The sequence below is a fragment of the Tupaia chinensis genome, unplaced genomic scaffold (genome assembly GCF_000334495.1).
Source record: "Tupaia chinensis unplaced genomic scaffold, TupChi_1.0 Scaffold143728_1, whole genome shotgun sequence".
Classification (NCBI taxonomy): Eukaryota; Metazoa; Chordata; class Mammalia; order Scandentia; family Tupaiidae; genus Tupaia; species Tupaia belangeri.
In genome coordinates, this window is record NW_006203577.1 from 2268705 (window position 1) to 2290807 (window position 22103).

The 22103-nt window shown below is 35.9% G+C and overlaps 1 protein-coding gene and 2 pseudogenes across 1 annotated transcript in view; 1 reads left to right on the forward strand and 2 right to left on the reverse strand.

The window, feature by feature from the left end:
* The window catches only part of LOC102474358 (taste receptor type 2 member 14-like), a 5028-nt gene extending 4408 nt beyond the window's left edge, over positions 1–620 (forward strand). Inside the window, exon 2 of the mRNA XM_027766824.1 lies at positions 469–620. Within this exon, the coding sequence (XP_027622625.1) occupies positions 469–620 (152 nt within the window). The remainder of the gene's footprint in view (positions 1–468) is intronic.
* A 4653-nt stretch (positions 621–5273) lies between these two features.
* On the reverse strand, positions 5274–5546 carry LOC106733425 (putative glutathione peroxidase 8 pseudogene; annotated as a pseudogene).
* Positions 5547–7090: 1544 nt separating this feature from the next.
* Positions 7091–17425, reverse strand: LOC102474787 (L-lactate dehydrogenase B chain pseudogene; annotated as a pseudogene).
* Positions 17426–22103: the final 4678 nt, after the last annotated feature.

A 22103-nucleotide genomic window follows, 5' to 3' on the forward strand; every position in this document is an offset into this window, starting at 1 on the left:
CTATAGGGCACATACGCTTGCCAGAAAGATAGAGAGAGACAGAGAGACAGAAAGTGAGAAATCACCCCCCCAGGGAGGATGGCCACACAGCAATCCCTTCTCCTCCCTTCTCCTCTTGGGATCTTGGGTACGTATGCACACGTGCCTGGCATGATTTTAAGCCACTGGGTCTGGGACTCAAACCACAGTCGACTACATGGGAGTCCAGCAATGCAGCCATTATGCCACCCACTGGTCCTGGTCCCCTTGTTTTTTAATATTCACTTATGATAATTTATGTTAATGTCTTGATCAATGGATATGAAAGAAATATGACTTGCAGTGCCAGTTTGGGCAATTTTGCAGTTTTCTATTCTTTTACTCATCAATACTATGTTCACTTTCATACTCTACTGTGTCACTGACAACCTTGTTCCTGCTAATCTTACTGTGCTAACACCTCAGTATAACGCAGCACGATGCCCCAAGGACCCAGAGATGCCAGCACTGAGGCACACATAACAGCTATGCAATCTGTTATTGCCTTTGTTCTGCTCTCTGCCATTTTCAATCTATTATATTTAATGCCAGTTTTGATATCTGATTTGGTGAATGATAATCTGATTCTCATGATTTACTAGGCTACTGCAATTACTTTCCCTTCAGGCCATTCATGTGTCCTGATTCTGAGAAATAATAAACCAAGATAGACCTGTCTCTTGGTACCATGGTGGCTGAGGTGTACATTGGAAAGTGGGGACCCTGGGCCAGCAGATAGAATCGAGGTTAATGAGGCTGGATCCCAAATGACTGACCCTGTGTTTCTAGTCCCAAACCTGGTGGCTTGAAAGATCCTGCCAGGACGTGTACATGTGTGCCTAAAATCCCAGGAAGAGACTAAGAATGGATTGCAGTGTGGCCATCCCCTCTGGGGTACAATTTTTATTTTCTCTCTCTCTCTCTTTCTGGTGACCACATACACCTATAGCAAAACAAAACAAAACAAAACAACAAAAATAAGAAAAAAAAATCCCACGAAAGCAAAACTAGGGACCGCTCAGATCCATTCCTACAAGGAATCATCTTGCATAGTATAGAGAAAAGTCTGTAACATTTTCTGTGTTATCAACATATGTGTCTTCAATATTTGTTCATTCTGTGTATATTCATGAGTTTTTCAAAAGTATGTTTCAAATAAACACTATGTAAACTTATTACAACTTAGTAGAACATATATAAATATGTGTAATAAGATTCTTATACAGCAAGTATATTTCCCTTCTGCTTTTTTTTTATATTTTTTCTTCCTTGCTGGAAAGAGACAGAGAGAAAAAGGGAAAGTAAGAACTCATCCCCCCAAGATGGGGGAAATGGCCATGTTCCAATCCCTTCTCTTCTATTTTCCTCCTGGGACTTTGGGCATGCATGCACATGCACCCAGCATGATTTTCCAGCCTCTGGGTCTGGGATTCAAACCATAGTTGACGATTTGGTAATCCAGTCTCTTAACTACAGTGCCACCTGATGGCCATAACTTTCCTATTTTAGTTTCAGTAGGTAAAGTTTGAGAGGATGCCCCTATAGTTTCCAGTCTTCCAGCTTTAATTATGCATACCCCCCCCAAAAAAAAACCACTTTGATATGTTCCATTTATTTCCTTTGGCTGACACACCAGGATACATGGTGGACAGAGCTCCTATTACTTACTGTAGCATGGTGCATATAATAGGAAGCTTTTCCTGCTAAAAGAATGTCTCCATATCTTAACCGGAAAATTACATGAGATAAATATATCTGACATGTCTTTGGAGGTAGTCTATCTAAGCTGGCCTTGGTGGGCTTCAGTAATGTCCGTGTAGCAGGATTTTTAGCCAGAAACACAGCATCTAGGCTCTTAGTAGGAAAATAGCATTTATTCATGCCTACAGGGACTCAGTGGTTCACTCTGAAAAACTGAGCCCTAGGAACCAGCAGTTAGCGTAATGGCTATGTTGCTGGACTCCCACGTAGTCGACTGCGGTTCGCGTCCTGGACCCAGTGGCTTAAAACTCACACCGGGCGCATGTGCGTGTGTGCCCAAGATCTGGAGAGGAGAATGGACGAGAAGGGATTGCAGCGTGACCATCCCCCCTGGGGGGGGGATGATTTCTCGCTTTCTGTCTCTATGTCTTTCTCTGTCTGACTGGCGAGCGCATGCGCCCTATAGCGAAAACCTCTCCAAAAAAAAAAAAAAAAACCCACTGAGCCCTGTGAGCTATAGGGCACTCCCTTATGTTCATTTCAATTGCTTTGTTTCCCATACATGGTTACATACATTCTGATTGGGTGGCCTGTGTTATGGGGTTACATACATTCTAATGGGGTGAAGTATGCATTAGGGTTGGTACAGAAATAAACTTAGTGCACAGAATTACAGGGTTGCTATAGAATTGCACAGGAGTACATAGATATAATTCATGCCATATGGCTTTCTCTTTGTTTTGGATAGGCCCTGACCACAACTAGAGACAGGCTGACTTTTTTTTTCTTTAATTTTTTAATTTCAATTTCTTCTGTACTTTTAATCACGTTACTTAGCTTTCAAAGTGAATATTCTAGCAAGTGTACATTTCTCGCCAGTCTAGTTAACAATATTATAAAGTTATCTTCAATAGCTAATAACCCATTTCCATTTTTCTCCCTAATGTCCTTCCTCATACTCTACTCCTTCACGCACCCTCTTCCCACACTGTATTTGGTGTTCACAACCATTTACTTTGTCTCTATATCCTTTAGTCATTCAGTTTCGGCCATAGAGTCGGGATATTCAGTATATATTAAGTGAAAACATACAATGTCTCTCCTTCATAGCCTGCTTTGCTTCACTAAGCAGTAAATTTTCCATATTCATCCACTTTTTGTCAAATTCCAGGGTCTTGATTTTTATTATGACTAAGTAGTATTCCATGGAGTATATGTGCCACACTTTTTCAATCTATTCATCTGTTCATGGGCATTTGGGTTGAATCCATGTCTTAGCAATTGTGAATAATGCTGCAATAAACATTGACGTGCAAGCGCTTTTCCAGTTAAGAAATCTTCTGTCCTTTGGGTAGATACACAGGAGTGGGATTGCTGAATCACATGGTAGTTCTATTTGTAGATCTTTTAAGAATCTCCAAATTGTTCTCCACAGTGGCTGGACCAATTTGCATTCCCACCAGCAGTGTAGGAAAGTTCCCCTTTCACCACATCCCTGCCAGAACTTATTATTATTATTGTTTTAAATCTTAGTCATTTTGACTGGGGTTAGGTGGTATCTCACTGTGGTTTTGATCTGCATCTTCCTTACAATGAGGGATGTTGAGCACTTTTTCATATGCCTTTAGCTATTCATTATGTCTTCCTTAGAGGGTTTTTTCAACTCATTCTCCCAACTTCTAACAGGGTTGATCATCTTCTTTAGGGACAACTGTTTGAGTTCTTTGTGTATTCTGGTTACCAGTCCCTTATCTGATGCATAGTTTACAAAAATATTTTCCCATTATGAGGGCTGTCGATTCACACTAATTACTGTGTCTTTTGCTATGCAGAAACTTCTTGATCTGATGTATTCCCACTGGTCTTTTTTTGGGATTATTCACTGTGCTTTTGGGGTCTTATTTAAGAAGTCTTTGCCTATCCCAATGTCTCCCAGTGTTTTCCAGCAGTGGTTTTATAGTTTGAGGTCTTAGGTTTCGATTTTTGATCCACTTTGAGTTGATTTTTTCTCAATGGTGAGAGATAGGGGTTCAGATTTATCTTTCTGTAAATGTATACTCAGTATTTCCAGCACCACTTGCTAAAGAGGTTTTCCTTTTCCCACTGGATTGACTGGTACCCTTTGTCAAAAATCAGTTGGGTGTATGATTGGGAGTTTATTTCTGGGGATTTTATTCCGTTCTATTGGTCCACCTGTCTATTTCTGTGCCAGTCTCATGCTGTTTGATTACTACAGTTTGCAGTATATTTTTAGAATAGGGAGTGAGATGCCACCCACTCCACTCTTCTTGTTCAAGATTGCTTTGGCAATACGAGGTCTTTTATGATTCTAGACAAATTGTATGATTGTCTCTTCTAGATCTATGAAGAATGTCTCTGGCACTTTGATTGGGATTGTATTAAATATGTACATTAATTTGGGTAGAATTGCCATTTTGATTATATTAATTCTTCCAATCCAGGAACATGGGATGTCCTTCCACCTTTTTGAGTCATTTTCAATTTCTTTTTTGAGCTTCTCATAGCTTTCTTTGTGGAAGTCTTTAACTTCTTTGGTTTGATTTTGGTTAGATTTATACTATACTTTTTGTGGCTATGGTAAGTGGAATTACTTTTTTTCGGTTCTACCTCAGTCTTCCTGCTGTTCATATATAGAAATGCTGTAGATTTCTGGATGTTGATTTTGTATCCTGCAATTTAATCTGACTTTTTTCCCCCACAGAACAAATATCGAATTATTTGAATCTATGTACACATATTTTACAATTTCAGCATTTGTTTTTATTACATCAACATAGCCATTTATAGTTAGTTACTCTAAAAACTTCAGTTACACACGATGTTCTCAAATCCAGACAGTGATATATTCCTAGAAAATGTCAAGATGAACAGTGGGATATATATATATATATTTTTTTCTTTATTTGGAGAGATTCTTGCTATAGGGTGTGTGTGCTTGCCAGAAAGACAGAGAGAGAAAGAGAGATAGAAAGCAAGAAATCACCCCCCCCAGGGAGGATGGCCATGCTACAACTGCAATCCTTTCTCCTCCATTCTCCTCTTGGAAAGGAGATTCTTAGGCATGCACGCACATGTGCTCAGCGTGAGTCTAAGCTGCTGGGTTAGGGACTTGAACCACGGTCGACTACATGGGAGTCCAGCAACATAACTATTATGCTAACTGCTGGTTCCAACAGTGGGATATTGAAGCATACTGGTGACGCTCTGTTCTGAACTTTTTAGTATGGCCAGATTAACATACTTTATTTTGGTTCTCTGGCTAGTCATTATTTCTGCTTTGGTAACACTGCTATTTAACATTCATTACCACTGAATAACAGGATGACATAAAACGATCATCCTTCTGTGCCACATTTAATTGTCAGAGTGCTTACGAGAACAAACCTTCATGGAAACATTTCTGTTCAGACTATTACATTAGAATGGCTCAATATAATTTTCATAGATCTTCTTTCTTTTTAAAGATAATTTGTCTAACCAGATCTGCTATGTAAGGCCTGATACCTCAATGGGCTCCTCTGGCCTCCAGAACTTCACATCTTGACGCTCAGTGTTGACCAGATACTTCCAAACATTCCACCTTGATTCTGTTTTTGATGAATTTTGCCTTTAAACTTTTTCAGAGAAATGATGTTTCCTTTTGCATCCTTCACCTCACAAGCATGAAAACTGTTGATTTTCGGTTTTAGAAATTTTAGTTGTAGAAGAAATAACATCACTGTGTATAGAAGCATAGACAATAAAACTGCAAAAATCTTTGCTTTGGGCCTGGAACATTTTAATGAGTAAATTGTAAGAGGCTTCATTTTGGATGATTCTAGAGGGAAGTCCTAGGCTGACTTTTTAATCTTGGAACTGGTTAGAATTTGGCCAGTTTGGGTTGGAGGGGACTAGACAGCTTAACTCTAAGTCTTCTTATTCTCCTTCTGGGATCAAAGCAGAAGCCTGAGCATGTCTTCACAGTGAATATAGAAGAGCCAGACTGTACAATCCCCAATACAGAGCCATTTCAAATCTCAATATATTCTGCTAATTTTGCATTCATCAGGACTAGTTGGATGACTAAGTTCAGGTTGAAGAGGAAGGGGTTGATCTGCCCAGGGTGACAGAGTCCTACAACAGTGTATATATCACAGGGTATGGGACTAACAATATTATCCTATTTTTCCCAATATTTTAATTAGATAAATAATCTTTAAATATTAAATTGGCTCAAGAATATAATTTTCTGAAGCTCTATCATGAGCTTAATATTTAATAAATATTAAACATGTATAGTAAAATGGGCTAAAAGCTTGAGTGAAGACAAATGACTATTTAAACCTGATAATATCCCTGAAACTCATTTTCCATTTTGGAAATTATACAGTAATTAAATCCTTCCATCCAGAATAAGTCATGTTTGTGTATGTTTATGAGCTTATAAAAATTGAAGTTATATGTAAATATAGATATTATCAACAACATTTTAAGAATTATGGACCTTTAGTGTTTCTCAAGAAATTCTTGCATGCATTTTTATATTTTTAAATTGTTATTATATTTAATTGCACAAATAATTGTATAGACTCTAGATTATGTAGTCTGACTTTTTTGAAATATATAATAAACTGTTGTTACATATAGTCACTTTTAATGTTACTGATACTAGACTTCATTCTTATCTAGCTGTAATTTTATATATGAGAAACAATTTCTCTAGTCTTCCTCTCCATACTCTACCCAGCTTCTAGAAATCACTATTCTACTACTCTCTTTTTCTATGATATTAACATTTTTAGTTCATACTTATGGGAGAGAAAATGCGATGTTCATCTTTCTGTATCTGGTTATTTTGCTTGTACTGTCCTCCAGACCCATTAATACTACTGCAAATGGCAGAATTTTATTCTTTTTAAAATGGCTGATCAATATTCTGTAATGTAAATGTAGCACCCATTCTTTAGTGTGTATATGTACTATCCATCATTTTAATTTTTTTCCACACCACAAGAGTTAATTCTATTTTTTCTAGCACTCATATAGCAAGCATTAAACCAAGCATGGGATTTGATTCTGTAAACCAAATTCACATATTAAGGTAAAAGCAAACTGTGATCCATGTACTTGGATGAAAACTAAAGAGTCATGGTTAAAGATATTTTAGTTTTTAAATTTCTGTAGCCATGGGGCCAGCAGATGGTGTGGTGGTTGGGGTGTTGGACTCCCACATGGCCAACTATGGTTTGAGTCCAGGATCTGGTGGCTTGCTTCCTCACTTTCTCTCTTTTTGGTCAACTTTAAAATAATAATATGATGATGAATAAAATTAAATAATTCTTTAAAAATTCTACAACCTAAAACTCAGTAGTCACGGGTCTTTTAGGTCTTTCTGGATATCCCACAGTATATCTGCACTCTTCTTGAACTGAACAACCTTGTCATTCTTTAGTATCTGATTGATAAAACACTGGTCAACCTAAGTGTTGAAGATACATGAAAGTCTCAGGAAGACTTCATTCTCAATGCCATACATCCTCTTCATTATGATTGACACTGGATGAATCCTGGATAGATTTTTCAATATAGATTCAATGATATCAGCCACACTGAATCCAATAGCCCAGTTGATGTATCCTTTTAGTTTAATGACTCCATAGGCACTCTTAACCACCATGTTATGCACTTCCTTCTAATTTTCACTCTCATTGTCTGTTCCCATTTCTGGATTCAATTCCTGGAGAGAAACACCTGCCACATTCACTCCACTCCACATAGCCACACTTTGGTTGCCATGTTCTCCCAAAATTAATCTGTGACAGCAGGCGGGATGAATGCCAAATTTTTCAGCCATGAGAAAGTGAAATCTAACAAAATTCAGATTATGCCCACTTCTGATCACACAGTGTTTGGGTAAGTCACTCACTTTCCAGGTAACATATGTGAGATTGTCCACTGGATTGGAAACCAGTTATGCAATCAGGACTGTACTTGACGATCTGAGGAATAATGAATTTGAAGGCATTAACATTTCTTTGCACCATATTGAGATGACTCTTCCCTTTCTTTTGATGGACTCCAGCAGTCACCACAACAATCTTGGAATTGGCAGTCACAGAGATATCTATCTGTCACAATTTTAGATGTCTGAAGAAATAAATACCAGTACTGCAGATCCATCATTTCTTTTTTTAGCTTATCTTCCAAAACATCCACAAGGGAAAATTCATCAGCCAGAGACTTAGTATTCTGATTGCACATGCCATACCAACTTATGCAATATTCACTGCAGTGACCTTTGTTGGGAACCTTTGCCTCTTCTTCTACAACTCTTGAAATCAGTTTATCCATTGTGCACAGGGCAAAGAAGACTCTCAAGATGGTTGAAACAGTCACTCAAAGACAATGTCCTGCCTATTAGTTTTTAATCAATCCATTCTTGTGAAAGGACATTAAGGTTTATTTTCTTATGTTGCCTATTGTGTGTAGTGCTGCAGTAAAAATGAGAATGCAATTATATCATAAATATAGTGATTTTTATTTCTCATGATAGGACAATTATGGATTATCTCCATGAAAATCTAGTTTAAAATATAAATAGATACAGAGTGGTGATGATTGTAGTTCTGACTAAGATCCATCCGACAATTTAGACATTTACTATGTGTTTTACAAACTGGCTTTAAAATTTTCCCTAAGTAAAACTATAGTTACTGAAGACGAATTATGGAGTTGCTAAACAAGGAAAATATTTCAAAACAAGGAAAGAAAATATACCTCAATTTGCATGCTCGCCAACGAAAATCCAACTCTTATCTTGAAATAGGGTAAGAAATATCTCATCTATTGGCAGGGCATGCAGTGTGTAATAGGAGTTAATTTGAGCTATTTGAAAATAACAATGCTTTCAAAAAAGAGAGCATTAACTCTTTCACTAATATGCCATGATACTTTACTGCACAAACCTGGTCAAAAAGGCTAAAATGAATGAGAATGCTATTGCACACTCAGAAATCTGGTGGCTATCAAACCAAACATTAGAATCTTCAAAGAATCACACCAGTGATACTAGTGATTTTTCTTCTTTTCCTCTCTTTGTTCAGATGGAATAAACTCCCTATGGATCACTTTTTCCTTGCCAGTAATGATAGAATTTGTTCTTGGAAATTTTGCCAGTGGCTTCCTAGCACTGTTGTACTTGATTGACTACAACAAGAGACACAAGGTCTCTGTTAATGGAATTCTCACTGCTCTGGCAATCTCTAGACTTGGTTTGCTCTGGGTAATATGAATACATTGGTATGCAATTATATTTAATCCAAGTTTATAAAATTTAGAAGTAAGAATGATTGTTCACAGTGCCTGGACAGTGTTCAACTATTTTAGCATCTGTCTTGCTATCTGCCTAGCATATTTAATTTTCTCAAGATCCCCAGTTTCTCTAACTTTAATTTTCTTCACATAGCCTCCTGACAATGCAGTTATAGTGATATTGTTGAGGTCTTTTTAATTTTCATCTTGTAGTGGTAAATATATATGACTGTGATGACACAATAATATGAAGGGAAACATGACTTAGAAGACTAAGTTGAGGAATACATATACTTTTTATCTGTGGCTATTTTCATGACAGTAAACTTTATAGCCTTTTTTTGCATCCTAGGCATGGTTTATGGTGTCTATCTGCCTCCAGGGTAAACATCTCAAGAAAATGTAATTCTATGAAAAATGATCTCAAGATACCAGCACCAGAGTCTACATGAAATCTTTGCAAACTATGATCCTTCTTTTGCTCCTTGCCATTTACTTTCTGCTTATAATCGTACCAGTTTGGTATTCTGACAGAAAGCAGACGAAGCCATTCCTCATGATTTGGCAGGCTATTGCAATCATCTATCCTTCATAAAAACTCATTTGTCTTAATTTGGAGGAACAAGAAGCTAAAATAGCCCCTTCACTTTTGTGGCAGGTGAGGAACTAGTTGAAAGGATAGAAACCCTCAACTCCTTAGGTTAATAAGGGGACATTGTGTGTCTTCTTGCAGAAAAAAAACTCATGGAGTCTAATATTTTCTGCTTCCTTGTGATTTTCCACAGCGTAATATTTGATTAAATTCCATAAGTATATTTAAAAGTCTTTTATCTAAATGTTTAAATAAGTGTATAAGTATATAAATATGTATGTGTGTGATTGTATGGATGTGAAATGGAAGAAAGATTGATAATAACATATATTCAGTGACTTAACTATAAAAAAATAATAAGAAATATTTAGGATTATGAAGCCATGTGTATTTCACATACATAGTCTGTAATCTTCCAGTTGAAGCTTTTTTGATATATACTTATACATTATTGAGAACCAACAATATATATTAAGTAATCATTGCTGTTTTCCATTATGACTTGTAGCACTTATATGTACCACAGTGTATTAACATTTTATGTTTGAACCTCCAATATTGTTGATGGTAAGGAATTCAATTTTAAATCAACAATAACGAAGTATCTTTTGGACATTTGGATCCATATTTATTTCTTCATGTTTAGTAGAAAGCACACACTATTACCAAGAGAAAAGTGTGCACACAATAAAATTTAAGGATGATCAACATATTTAAATACATTTTACATATTCTTAAGATAATTACAGCTGATAAATATTAGGTTTAGCACAAATATGTGACAATTTGAAAAAGATTATCTGTACAATAGGAATGTAGAATTTAGAAAACAATAACTTATTCTCAATGAGATTATAAGCTTTCGTATGCAGTTACAAAGTTCATTTCTTTCAGTGTTTTAATTAAGGAAGCTGTTCTTTGGAGGTGAGTTATAATTTCAAATATTTCAGTTTTTCTTATCTACTTATGAGCCCTCAAATTGCCAATCATCTCATCTTCCATCCTTAAAATTCCTTTATAATTTAGATAATTCTGACATACTCTATATTAGAAAAATGCTCAATTAAAAAGTGTGAAATTATAATATATAATTCAATAAACTTTCTGTAAACATGAAAATGAGAAGTATGAAATCTACATATTAATTAGAAGGAATGTATTAAGGATCACTTTTATTATGATTTTGTTATGAATGATGAAATGAGAAGAAGTGTGATGACATTTTAATTTATAAGAAGTTCTAGATTAAGAAAAAAATGCATAACATTCTTAAAAAGGTATCTTCTCCACGACAACATTAATTCTTAGAAAATTAATAGAAAATTTTAGCCATGTAATCTAATCTTTAAGATAAATAGTCTTGTAGTCTCAGCAGGCCTCCTCTTGTGAGCGCACCCTGAGGCTCCGGGTATAACTTTGGAATTTGTGGAACACTAGCCCATGTGCTATGTTCCAGTGTGTAACTTGATCCTTTTCACTAAGTTTTATCTCTTTTGCTTGCTCTCACCTTATCAAGAGCTGAAAGTTTTGTGTAGTAGTCAAGTACTTGATGTTACCTTTAACTGCTTTGATTTGAAATCACAACCCTCCAATAGGAACAAATCTGGAAACTAAGGGTGAAATGATCTCTTCCAATACTATAGAATCTATTCCAATAATAGGAAAAAGTGAATACTACATCAGATGACCAAAAACCAGCACAGATCTTGAAGAAAGATGAGAAAACAAGGAAAACTCCTTTGGGTGGTCAGTGCAGTGGCCACTCATCAACAATGGACAGCACAAAAAAATGCACAGAAATGTCAGAAAAAGAATTCTGAGTATTCATAATGACAAAACTCAATGAAATGCAAGAGAAAGCAGAGAATCAATTCCAAAAAATAAAAAAAAAACTCATTCCAGGATGTAAAAGGGGAATTTAATAAAGAGATAGACACTCTAAAAAAATCTGAACAGAACTTTTGGAAATTAAGAATACAATAGAAGAAGTTAAAATCTCCCTAGAAAACAGTAACAGCAGATTGAACCATACAGAACAAAAAAATTCTGACATTGAAGACAAAGTCTCCAACACAGACACAACCACCAAACAGAATGAAAAAAAAAAAAAAAACAACCACAAAAATGAGAATAACAAATGAGAAATTCTAGACACCATGAAACACCCAAATATGCATATAATGCATATTACAGAAGGTGAAGAACTACTAAAGGCTTGGAAAACTTCTTTCATAAGACACTATTTGAAAATTTTCCTAATATAGAGAAACATGTAGAAATTCAGCCCCGATAATTAAAAGGAATCCAAAAAGAATCAACAAAAATAGACCCTCCCCCTGGCACATCATACCCAGATTGGTAACAAACCAAAGACAAAGATGATATTCTAAAAATAACAATGGAGAAATGTAGTTACTTACAAAGGTTGTCCCTTTAGGGTAATATCACATCTCTCAACTGAAACAATAGAGGCAAGGAAAGAATGGGATGATACATTCAAACATTAAAAGAAAAACAATTTCAACCAATAATATTATATCCAGCAAAATTATTGTTCAAATGGAAGAATAGATAAAAGTATTCTCAGATGAACAAAAACTGAAAGAATTCACCAGTACTAGACCAGTTCTACAGGAAGTACTGAGAGAGTATTGTATGAGGAAAATTAAAAAAAAAAAAAACCCACAGAAATAAGAGGAAAAAAAAACACAAGAAAATGGCTAACAAAATGACAAGGATGTTAGCAAATATCAGTAATAATGTTGATTGTTAATGGAGTCAGCTGTCTTACAAAAGCTGTCTCACTAAAAGACACAGACTGGCTGACTGAGTAAACAAGCAGAATCCATCTATACGCTGCTTAGAAGAAGCATACCTCACTGATGAGGACATAAATAGGCTAAATGTGGAAGGCTGGAAAAGATATTCTCTGCAAATGGAAACCAAAAAAAAGATGGATACTGATATTAGACAAGATATAGACTTATAGATGAAAGATATAATAAGAGACATAGAAGGGCACTGTGTAGCTATAAAAGGACTTACCAAAAAGATATAACACTTGTAAATATCTATGCACCTAACACTGGAGGACCTAAATACATCAAAGAGAGATGGCTAGATCTCAAGGGTGAGATAGCATGCGACACAATAATCATGGGAGATATCAATACCCTACTGTCTCCTCCAGACAGATTGTCTGGACAAAAAAGAAACAAAGAGATACAAGATCTAAATGATAACAGACATCTACAAAGTATTTTACCACCACAACAAAATACATTTTTCTAATAACAAAATTAGATTAAAAATATACATTTTTCTTTTCTCTACATGGAACATTTTTGAAGATTGACCCTATAATAGGGGATAAAAAAGCCTTTATGAATTCAAATGTATAGAAGCAATATCCAGCAACTCTTCTGATCATGATGGAATCAAATTTGAAATCAAGTACAGAAAGAGCCCTTGATAATACACAAACACATGGAAACTAAACAACCTAATCCAAAATGACTGTACAACTACAGAAGAAATTAAGACTGAAATAAAAAGGTTCATAGAAATCAATAATAATGAACAAACTGTTTATACCCTGTGGAACACAGCAAAACCAGTTATAAGGGGAAAGTTCACAGCAATTAGTGCTCACAAGGAAAAAAAAAAAAAACAGAAAGATGGCAAATAACCTAATGACACAACTCAGAGAACTGGAAAAACAACAAAACCCCCCAAAAAATTCTAGGTAAAAAGAAATAATAAAGATTCCAGCAGAAATAACTGAAATAGAGAATAAAAGAAAATAAACAAAACCAATGCTGGTTCTTTGAGATAGTTCACAAAATTGACACAGCATTAGCTAGATTAATCAAGAAAAACAGAAACAAAAAAAGCATTCAAATAGGAAAAAAAAGTATTGAAATTATCTCCATTTGTAGAGGAATGTGGTTCTATACACAGAAAATCCAAAAGAATTCATAAAAAAAGAAAGTGATAAATGAATACAATAAAGTGACACAATACAAAATCAACATACAAAAATTTATAGCATTTTTAGGGACTAGCAGATCGTGTAATGGTTATGATACCGGACTCCCTTGTAGTCAATTGTAGTTCAAGTTCTGAACCCGATGGCTTAAATCTCATACCAGACACATGTGGGTCCATGACCAAAATGCCAAGAAGAGAATGGAGGAGAAGGAATTGCAGCATGGCCATCTCCCTAAGGGGTGATTTTTCATTTTCTGCTTCTACGTCTTTCTCTATGTCTGTGGTGAGAACATGTCTTGTTTAGCAGAAAAACCTCTCTCTAAAAGAAAATCTATAGCATTTTTACATACCAACAATGGACAAACTGAGATAGAATTCAAGAAACAATCCCATCTACAATAGCCACAAAACCAATAAGATCTGGAAATAAACCTAAGCAAAGATGCCAAAGACCTCTACAAGGAAAACTGTGAAACACTTGAAAAATAAATTAAAAATGATACAAAAAAGTGTAAAAACATACCATGTTCCTGGATTGAAAGAATTAATATAATCAAGATGGAAATCCTATTCAAAAAAAAAATCTACAAATTCAGCACCATTCTAATTAAACTGCAAGAGATATTCCTCACATAAAAAAAAAAATCATAAAGGTATCACCAAAGCAATACTGTGTAAGAGGAATAAAGTAGGAGTCATCTTACTTCCTGACCTCAAAATGTATTACAAAGCTTTGATAATTAAATAGCCTGGTACTAGTATATAATACAGCCAGTCAATGGAAGAGAATTAAGAATCCAAAAATAAAACACAAAACATACAGCTAACTGATCCTTGACAAAGGGGAAAAAGAAAATCTCTTTAGCAAATGGTGCTTGGAGAACTGGATATCCACCTGCAGAAGAGTGAAACTGACCTTTATCTCTCACCACCAACAAAAGTCAATTCAAAACACAAAACCTCAAACTATAAAACTTCTGGTGAAAAACACAGAGAAAACTATTGGAGACACTGGAGAAGGCAAAGATTTTATAAATAAGACCCCCAAAGCACAGGCAATAGTCCCAAAAATAGACAAGGGGAACTACATTAGGCAGAGAAACTTTTGCATAGCAAAATAAACAATAATTAGAGTGAGACAACAACCCTCAGAGTGGGAAAATTTTTATGCAAACTATATTTCAGATAGGGGACTGATAACCAGAATATACAGGGAACTCAAGCAGCTTACCTACAAAAATATAATCAATCCAATTTAAAGATGGGAAAATGAGCTAAACAGACAGTTCTGCAAGATGTATGAACAGTCAAAAAGCTTATGAAAACATGCTCAACATCTCTTGTTGTAAGGAAAATGCAAATTAAAACCACAGTCAGAATGGATAAAATTGAATAAATAAAGTATTATAAGTGCTGAAAAGGCTGTGGTGAAAAAGGAACTCTCCTACATTGTTGGTGGGAATATAACTTAATACATCTGCTGTTGAGAATGATATGTAAGTTTTTCAGAAACCTGAAAAATAGAATTACCATACAACCCAGTAATTTCACTCTTAGGTAACTGCCCAGAGGATGGGCAAAACTTTCAGAAAATTACTTGCACATTCATGTTTATTACAGAATAATTTATAATTGCTACGATATGGAATCAACCCAAATGTCAAAAACAGAAGAGTGGATTGAAAAAAAAAAACATGACATATGTACTCTATGGAATACTACTCAGCTATGAAAAACAGTGAGACCCTGACATGGGATATATGGAAGACTTAATGCTAAGCAAAGCAAGCCAGACTGTTCAGGGCAAGCTTTGCATATGCTCACTCAATATACACTGAGTGTCTGCACTCCAAAGCAGAAATGGAACATTTGGAAGGTATAGTAGCAGGGAGGACAACTGTAGATTCTAGAGGTAGTAAGTATAGGGGTAATATGGGGGTGGGGAATAGGGAGAGGAAGGGAAGGGAACAGGGAAAAATATAATACTTTTAATTGATACAAAAATGAAGCTATTTTCTGATGATAATCTATATGGTAATGTCTTTGTCTTGACTGACATACATTGTACTTGTTCTAGGAAAAGTCATGTTGTACACTGTAAAGATGTATAGTGACTAAATGTAATTTTTTTGAGAGGTTTTTGCTATAGGGTGCATGTGCTCGCCAGAAAGACAGAGACAAGAGAAATAAAAAGTGAAATATCACCCCCCAGGGGGGATGGCCACACTGCAATCCCTTTTCCTCTTGGGCTCCTGGGCATGCACACAGCAGAGAAGAAAATGTGTAATGTTTTAACCAAAAGTCATAAAATTCTACTTCACCAGTTCAGTCTCAGCTAATTAATCTCTTTTCTATTGTGGTCTGATCTTTCCGTTTAAATGCTGGAAGATACATTCAACTCTGGACTTGTAACTACTATTAAGTTGATCATTTTCTTAGAGTTCTTTTTTAAATTCTTTTAGAGTTTTTTTTTAAAAAATAATTATTTATTTAATTTTATTTATTCATTCATTTATTTCAATTTGACAGAGAGAGATACACACGGAGAGAGAGAGAGAGGCAAAGTGAGAAAGCAAGCCACCAGGTCTGGTATTCGAACCATGGTCAGCCATGTGGGAGTGTCCAGTGCCTTAACCACCACGCCACCTGCTGGTCCCTTCTTAGTTGTTTTTGAACTCTTATCTAGTGCGTCTGTATTTAGTTCTCTTGGTATAGCACTCCATTCAGAACTTCTTTGAGAGCTGGCCTGGTGTTGGTAAATTCTTTCAAGTTTTGTTAAACTGAAAATGTTTTTGTCTTTTCTTTCCATATGAAGGATAATCTTGCAAGATATAGTATTCTTAGTTGAAATTGTTTTTCATTTAACACTTTAAATATATTTTCCCATTCTTTCCTTGCTCACATTGTTTCTGATGAGAGGTCCACTGTTAGCCGGATGGAATATCCTTTGTAAGTAACTTGATGTTTCTCTTTTGCCAATTTCAATGATCTTGTCTTTGTCTGTTGTTTTGGTCAATCTGGTCTGTGGTTTTGGTCAATCTGGCTAGGATGTGTCTTGGAGATGATCTTCTTAGGTAGATTCTGTTTGGGGTCCTTTGTATTTCTTGGGTCTGGTATTTGAATGCCTCTCCAGGTTTTTAAAGTTTTCTTCCAGGATTTCATGGAATAGAATATAAATGCCCTTATTATTCTCTTCACCACTTGGATAACAATTATCTGGGTATTTGGACATTTGATGGCATCTAGTATTTCTCATATATTATTCTTATTTTTGGGGGAAATTTTCTCAGTCTTCATGATGGATTTTTCTAGTCTGTGATTCTATCTTCTACATCTGAAATTCAATTTTCTGTATGATCTAGTCTGCTTTTAATACTTTCAAGGGAGATTTTTGACTTCCTGTATTATAGCCATCATCTCTAACAGGTCCATCTGATTCTTTTTTATAGTGTGTATTTCCTTTTTCAGATCTGGCAAGAACTTCCTTACCCCCTGGAACTCATCAGCTCCTTTCTCCTGCCTCTTCTGCAGTTAATTGTCTTTCTACACTTCCATATCTGTTAGTTTTGTCACTATGAATATTCTAAAAACTTTATCTGTCATTTCCATGAATTCCATTGTACTGTCTGAGAATGAAGAGGAATTATTCTTTTCCCTTGGAGGAGAGTTATTTTTTTGGTTTCTCATATTTTTTGTACCCTTGTAGTGAAATCTGGTAATCTGATGAGGTATACATTTCTTCCTAATTTCCTGAAGTTCAATCTGAGCATTGAGAAGCTTGCAGGAGAAGGCGATTTGTAGTGTCTTTGCCATTCTGTTTTTCTCCCTTTGTGCATTAGATTCAGTGGGAATTGAGGAATATTCTGACCCTAACGGTATTCAGATGTTTGGCTACAGTTCAGTTAAACCTGTCTAGACACTCAATGTATGGAAGCTGAGCAGCAAAGTGATGAAGGTAAAAGAAAGAAAGAGAAAGCAAAGGAACAGGAAAAAAAAAAAGGAAAAAAATAAAAATAAAGACAATAAAAACTATTTTTTTAAAAAAGCAAAAAAATGAAAGCCACCATGCAAAAGTAATTTTTCACAGCTCAAGTTCAGTAAGTCTCTCACAAAGCCTGTTTTTTGCCTCTTCTAAATGTGAGGGAGGAAAGGCAAGAATCAGCAACATAAAAAAGGGTCTGAGAGCCAAGAAAATACTTTACCTTAAAAAATGAAATTAAAAAATTTGGGACCAGCAGTTGGCATAATGGCTATGTTGCTAGACTCTCATATAGTTGACTGCGGTTAGAGTCCTGGACCAGGCGACTTAAACTCACGCCGGGTACGTATGCGTGCATGCCCAAGATCCCAATGGGAGAATGAGGGAGAAGGGATTGCAGTGTGGCTTCCCCCCTGGAGGGTGATTTCTCACTTTCTGTCTCTCTGTCTCTGTCTGTCTGTCTGGCGAGCGAGCGCACGTGCTCTATAGCAAAAACCTCTTCAAAACAGAACAGAAACAAAAACAAAACAAAACAAGCCCAAAATTTAAAAATTTAAAGAGAGAGAGGGAGAGACAGAAGGGTATATTTTCTAGATTGGGGTCTGGAGGATAAAGTCTTGGCAGAAAATCTTCAGTAGTTAGTCTTATTCCTGAAAGTAATTTTTCACTGCTCAAGTTCCCATACGATTATACTTTCAAATCCCAGCTGGAACAAGACATGCACGTTATAAATGCCATGAGAATAGATATTCTCATAGTATTTCTGGAGCAGACAGAGAAAGTCCCAAAAAATCTCATGAAAAAAATAAACTCTTCTAAGACCGTCATCCCAGTATTTTGGGCTTACTCTATGTGGATAAACTTGCATACGCCCTCAGGACTTGGGGTCTTTATCCAAATCCACTAGAGCTTTAATCCTTTGGAGGTTTATCAGTCCCCACAATAGATAGAGTTCTATTGGGGAAAAAAATCCCAAGTTCCAGTAAAATGATTTCTTGACAAATTAAAGGAGGAATTCTACTTGATATAGAAAAATCATGTAAAAATTAAAATAAAAAAAAACCTAGAAGTTTAAAGTTATGATATTTTGGTTGTTTTATGTTTTCAATTGTTTGTTTATTGTTGGTACTATCTTAAAAGTTACAATGAAAGTACTATACCATAACAGTTTTTGTTTTAAAGTTTCTACTTCTGACTTATTATCATTTGTTTCCCTAGTATAATATAAGTACCATAAAAGCAGAGATCATGTCGAATTTATTTACCATTAATTCTCAGGACCAAAAAACAAACAAACAAAAACAAAAAACAAACAAACAAACAAACAAAAGAACCCAGATTAGTTGGCTGAAAATATTTAATGCTCAACTAATACATAATGCATTAATGAATAAATCATGATCGATAGGTTAATGAAAATGAAGCCCATCATAAATTTATGTTGCACAAATGTTCCACTTCTGGTCTCATGTTGAGGTTACAGGCTTACTTAGGTGACACATTTCTCAGAGCATCAATCTGGCTGCTCTATTTCTCTAGAGGAAATGTCAGTAGAATTTATATCGCAGCTTTACAAGGTGTATGAAACGGAGACCACAGTGGACTGTCTAAATTAGATGGTGCTTATGGCAATAGTTTTCAAAGTATGTAACAGGTTTGGTATAAGCATAGCTCATAGCCTTGTGGTTAAGGCAACTGCATCCCACATGGCTCACCATGGTTCAAGTCCAGATCCTTGTACCTTGAAAAACATGCTAGGTGTGAGTCTGCACATGTACAGAAACCTGACAGGATAGAGGAATGAGGAAGGGATTGAGGCGTGATGCTGTCCTATTTGGAGGTAATTTATTTCTCTGCTTGTTTGTTTGCTTGTCTGAAAACATATAGGTTCTCTAGCAATAAGAGTAAAAATAATTTGGTATATTTGCATATATATATTATTTCTATTGTGAATGATATGCTTTTATTAAGATATTTTTAGCTGGTTATCATGTACATAAAAGTAGCATTTGACTTTTGAGAATTAAGCTAGTAATTATCTCACTATAGACAAAAAAATAAAATAAAGTAAAAGAAAGAGATCATTTAACCTTCCTGCTTCCAAGTAGTGATTAATGTATCTTCATGAATAAACCGAACTACCATGATGTTTTGCCAAATGTCAGTTAATATGAGAGCAGAAGTGACTTGACCCTGATGCAATACAGTGAGGGTGTGTTGTTGTTGTTATTATTATTATTATTATTATTATTTTACCAATGGAAAGTAAATTGCTTTGATTTTCCCTCAGAATGGGATCAATTAAGAAACATTCACCAAATCAATGACCATATGGAAAATGCCAGAATCTATGTCTGCTCAGTAGGATCTACTTCCTGGAGAGCTTCTGCAAGTGCCAAGTAAGTGCATGATGATCTGCATGGATCCTCTAATCTACCTTGTTTTGACAGAGGTCAGTCAGACTACTTTAATAGGGATCTAAAAAGGACTACTACCTGGACTAGCAGATGGCATAATGGTTACATAGCTGGACTTCCACGTAGTCGACCATGGATTTAGTCCTGGATCCAGTGGCTTAAACTCCCACTGGGTGCGTATGTGTGCATGTGCAAAATTGTGAGAGGAGAATGGAGGAGAAGGGATTGTGGTGTGGCCATCTCATCTGGGGGGTGATTTCTTGCTTTCTCTCTCTCTGTCTCCCAGGAGAGCAAAAATAGCTATAACTATATATATAGTTATACATATATATATATATATATACACACATACATACACATATAAAATAGGACTACTACCCTTGTACTTTCAAGGTTTTTGTGCTGGCCTATCCATTCCTATCCTCAGAGAATGATGATACTATTTATTGCTTGGCCTTTAAGACAAGTGAGATGCAGAGGCTTTTCCTTATTCCAACTTAGAATAATGTCCCTTACTGTACAGATCAGGAAGCAATGTGAGAGTTTTGTCAACTGCTAAATGTACCTATTTTTTTTTTACTTAATTTTATTTATTAATGTTATTTCAAAATTTGCTATAAGGCATGTGCACTCACCAGAGAGAGATAGAAAGAGAGAGTGAACAAAAATAAAATAAAACAAACTGAAAGGTCTCCTTGAACCATGATCAACTATGTCCAGTGCCTTAACCACCATGCCACCTGCTGGCCCTAACATGTATGCATTCCAATGATATATTCAGTAAATGATAAACAGACACAGTCCATTATCTCAAAATTCTAGGTAGCACCTGACAATTGAAAGTTTCCATACTATCCAATGGACTACAGTGTCTCTCTGATAAGATTTTAGTGAATTTGGGACCAGTAGTTAGTGTAATGACTATGTTGCTGGACTCCCACTTAGTCGACCACGGTTTGAGTTCTGGACCTGGTTGCTTAAGCTCACGCTGGGTGCGTGTGCGTGCGTGCCCAAGATCCCTAGAGAAGAATGGAGGAGAAGGGATTGCGGTGCGGCCATCCCCCCTGGGGGGTGATTTCTCGCTTTCTGTCTCTCTATCTCTGTCTATCTGGCGAGCGCACACGCCCTATAGCAAAAACCTCTCCAAAAGAAAAAGAAAAAAGAAAAAAGAAAAAAGATTTTAGTAAGTTCAGACCACATACATAAAAGCTACAGACAAGATGAATAAATAGCCCTTCCTATGGTACTGTTATCTGGTATTGGAATGTGGTTTTGAAGAGCCACCTTAAGATCACATCCTGCCTACTTTTTTGTATAAAACGTATTTAAGTATATGTTTATTTCATACATGAGATTGAAAGAGAGAAACGTACCCCCAATAGGGTCCTTGTCCCGTGAGCTATCTCCCATTTCAGCCAACCCAGATTACAAGTATGTCCAGTAGAGGGAAGCCCCAAGAAACAGTTCTGGGACTTTTCCATTTATATGCCATAGCACCACTGCTGTGGCACTGTCTGGCAGCCATCTGAATGAACTCCTGCAGAGATTTTTCAGAGTTCCTCTTCAAGGGAAGTTAGATGTCTCTTTAAAGAGTGGACTTTGATTCTCTGAATAGGGGAATCTTAATATTTTGATAAAGAACTTTGATTTTTATCTAAAAATGCTGACCTCTGAAATCAAAATTTCATCTCAATTTTCTCTTGTATTATAGTAGTTATTAAGCTCCAAAGCTCGTCACATAAAGTTATCTGAGTCTATTCCAATAAGGTGGTTATTGTCCCACTTCATGGATGCTGATCTTGACAAGGTCACCAAGTCCACTTTGCAAAGCTATGTTCATCTCTCATGACCTCTGCTGCATTGGACAGTTCACTTGCCTCTAAGACATGGCCCTCTGCTGGCTTTTGTCCTTAATCACCAAACATCTCAGTTCTCCTCTCTACTTCTGTCTCTTTTCCTTAAACTGAAAATACCAGTAAACCCACTTTACAATTCTTCGATATCTAATGTTTCCTTTTTTAGTGATCTCATGTAGTCTCCTTACTGACAACGTACCTAGGCAGTTCAACAGAGACGAAAAAATACAAATCATGAT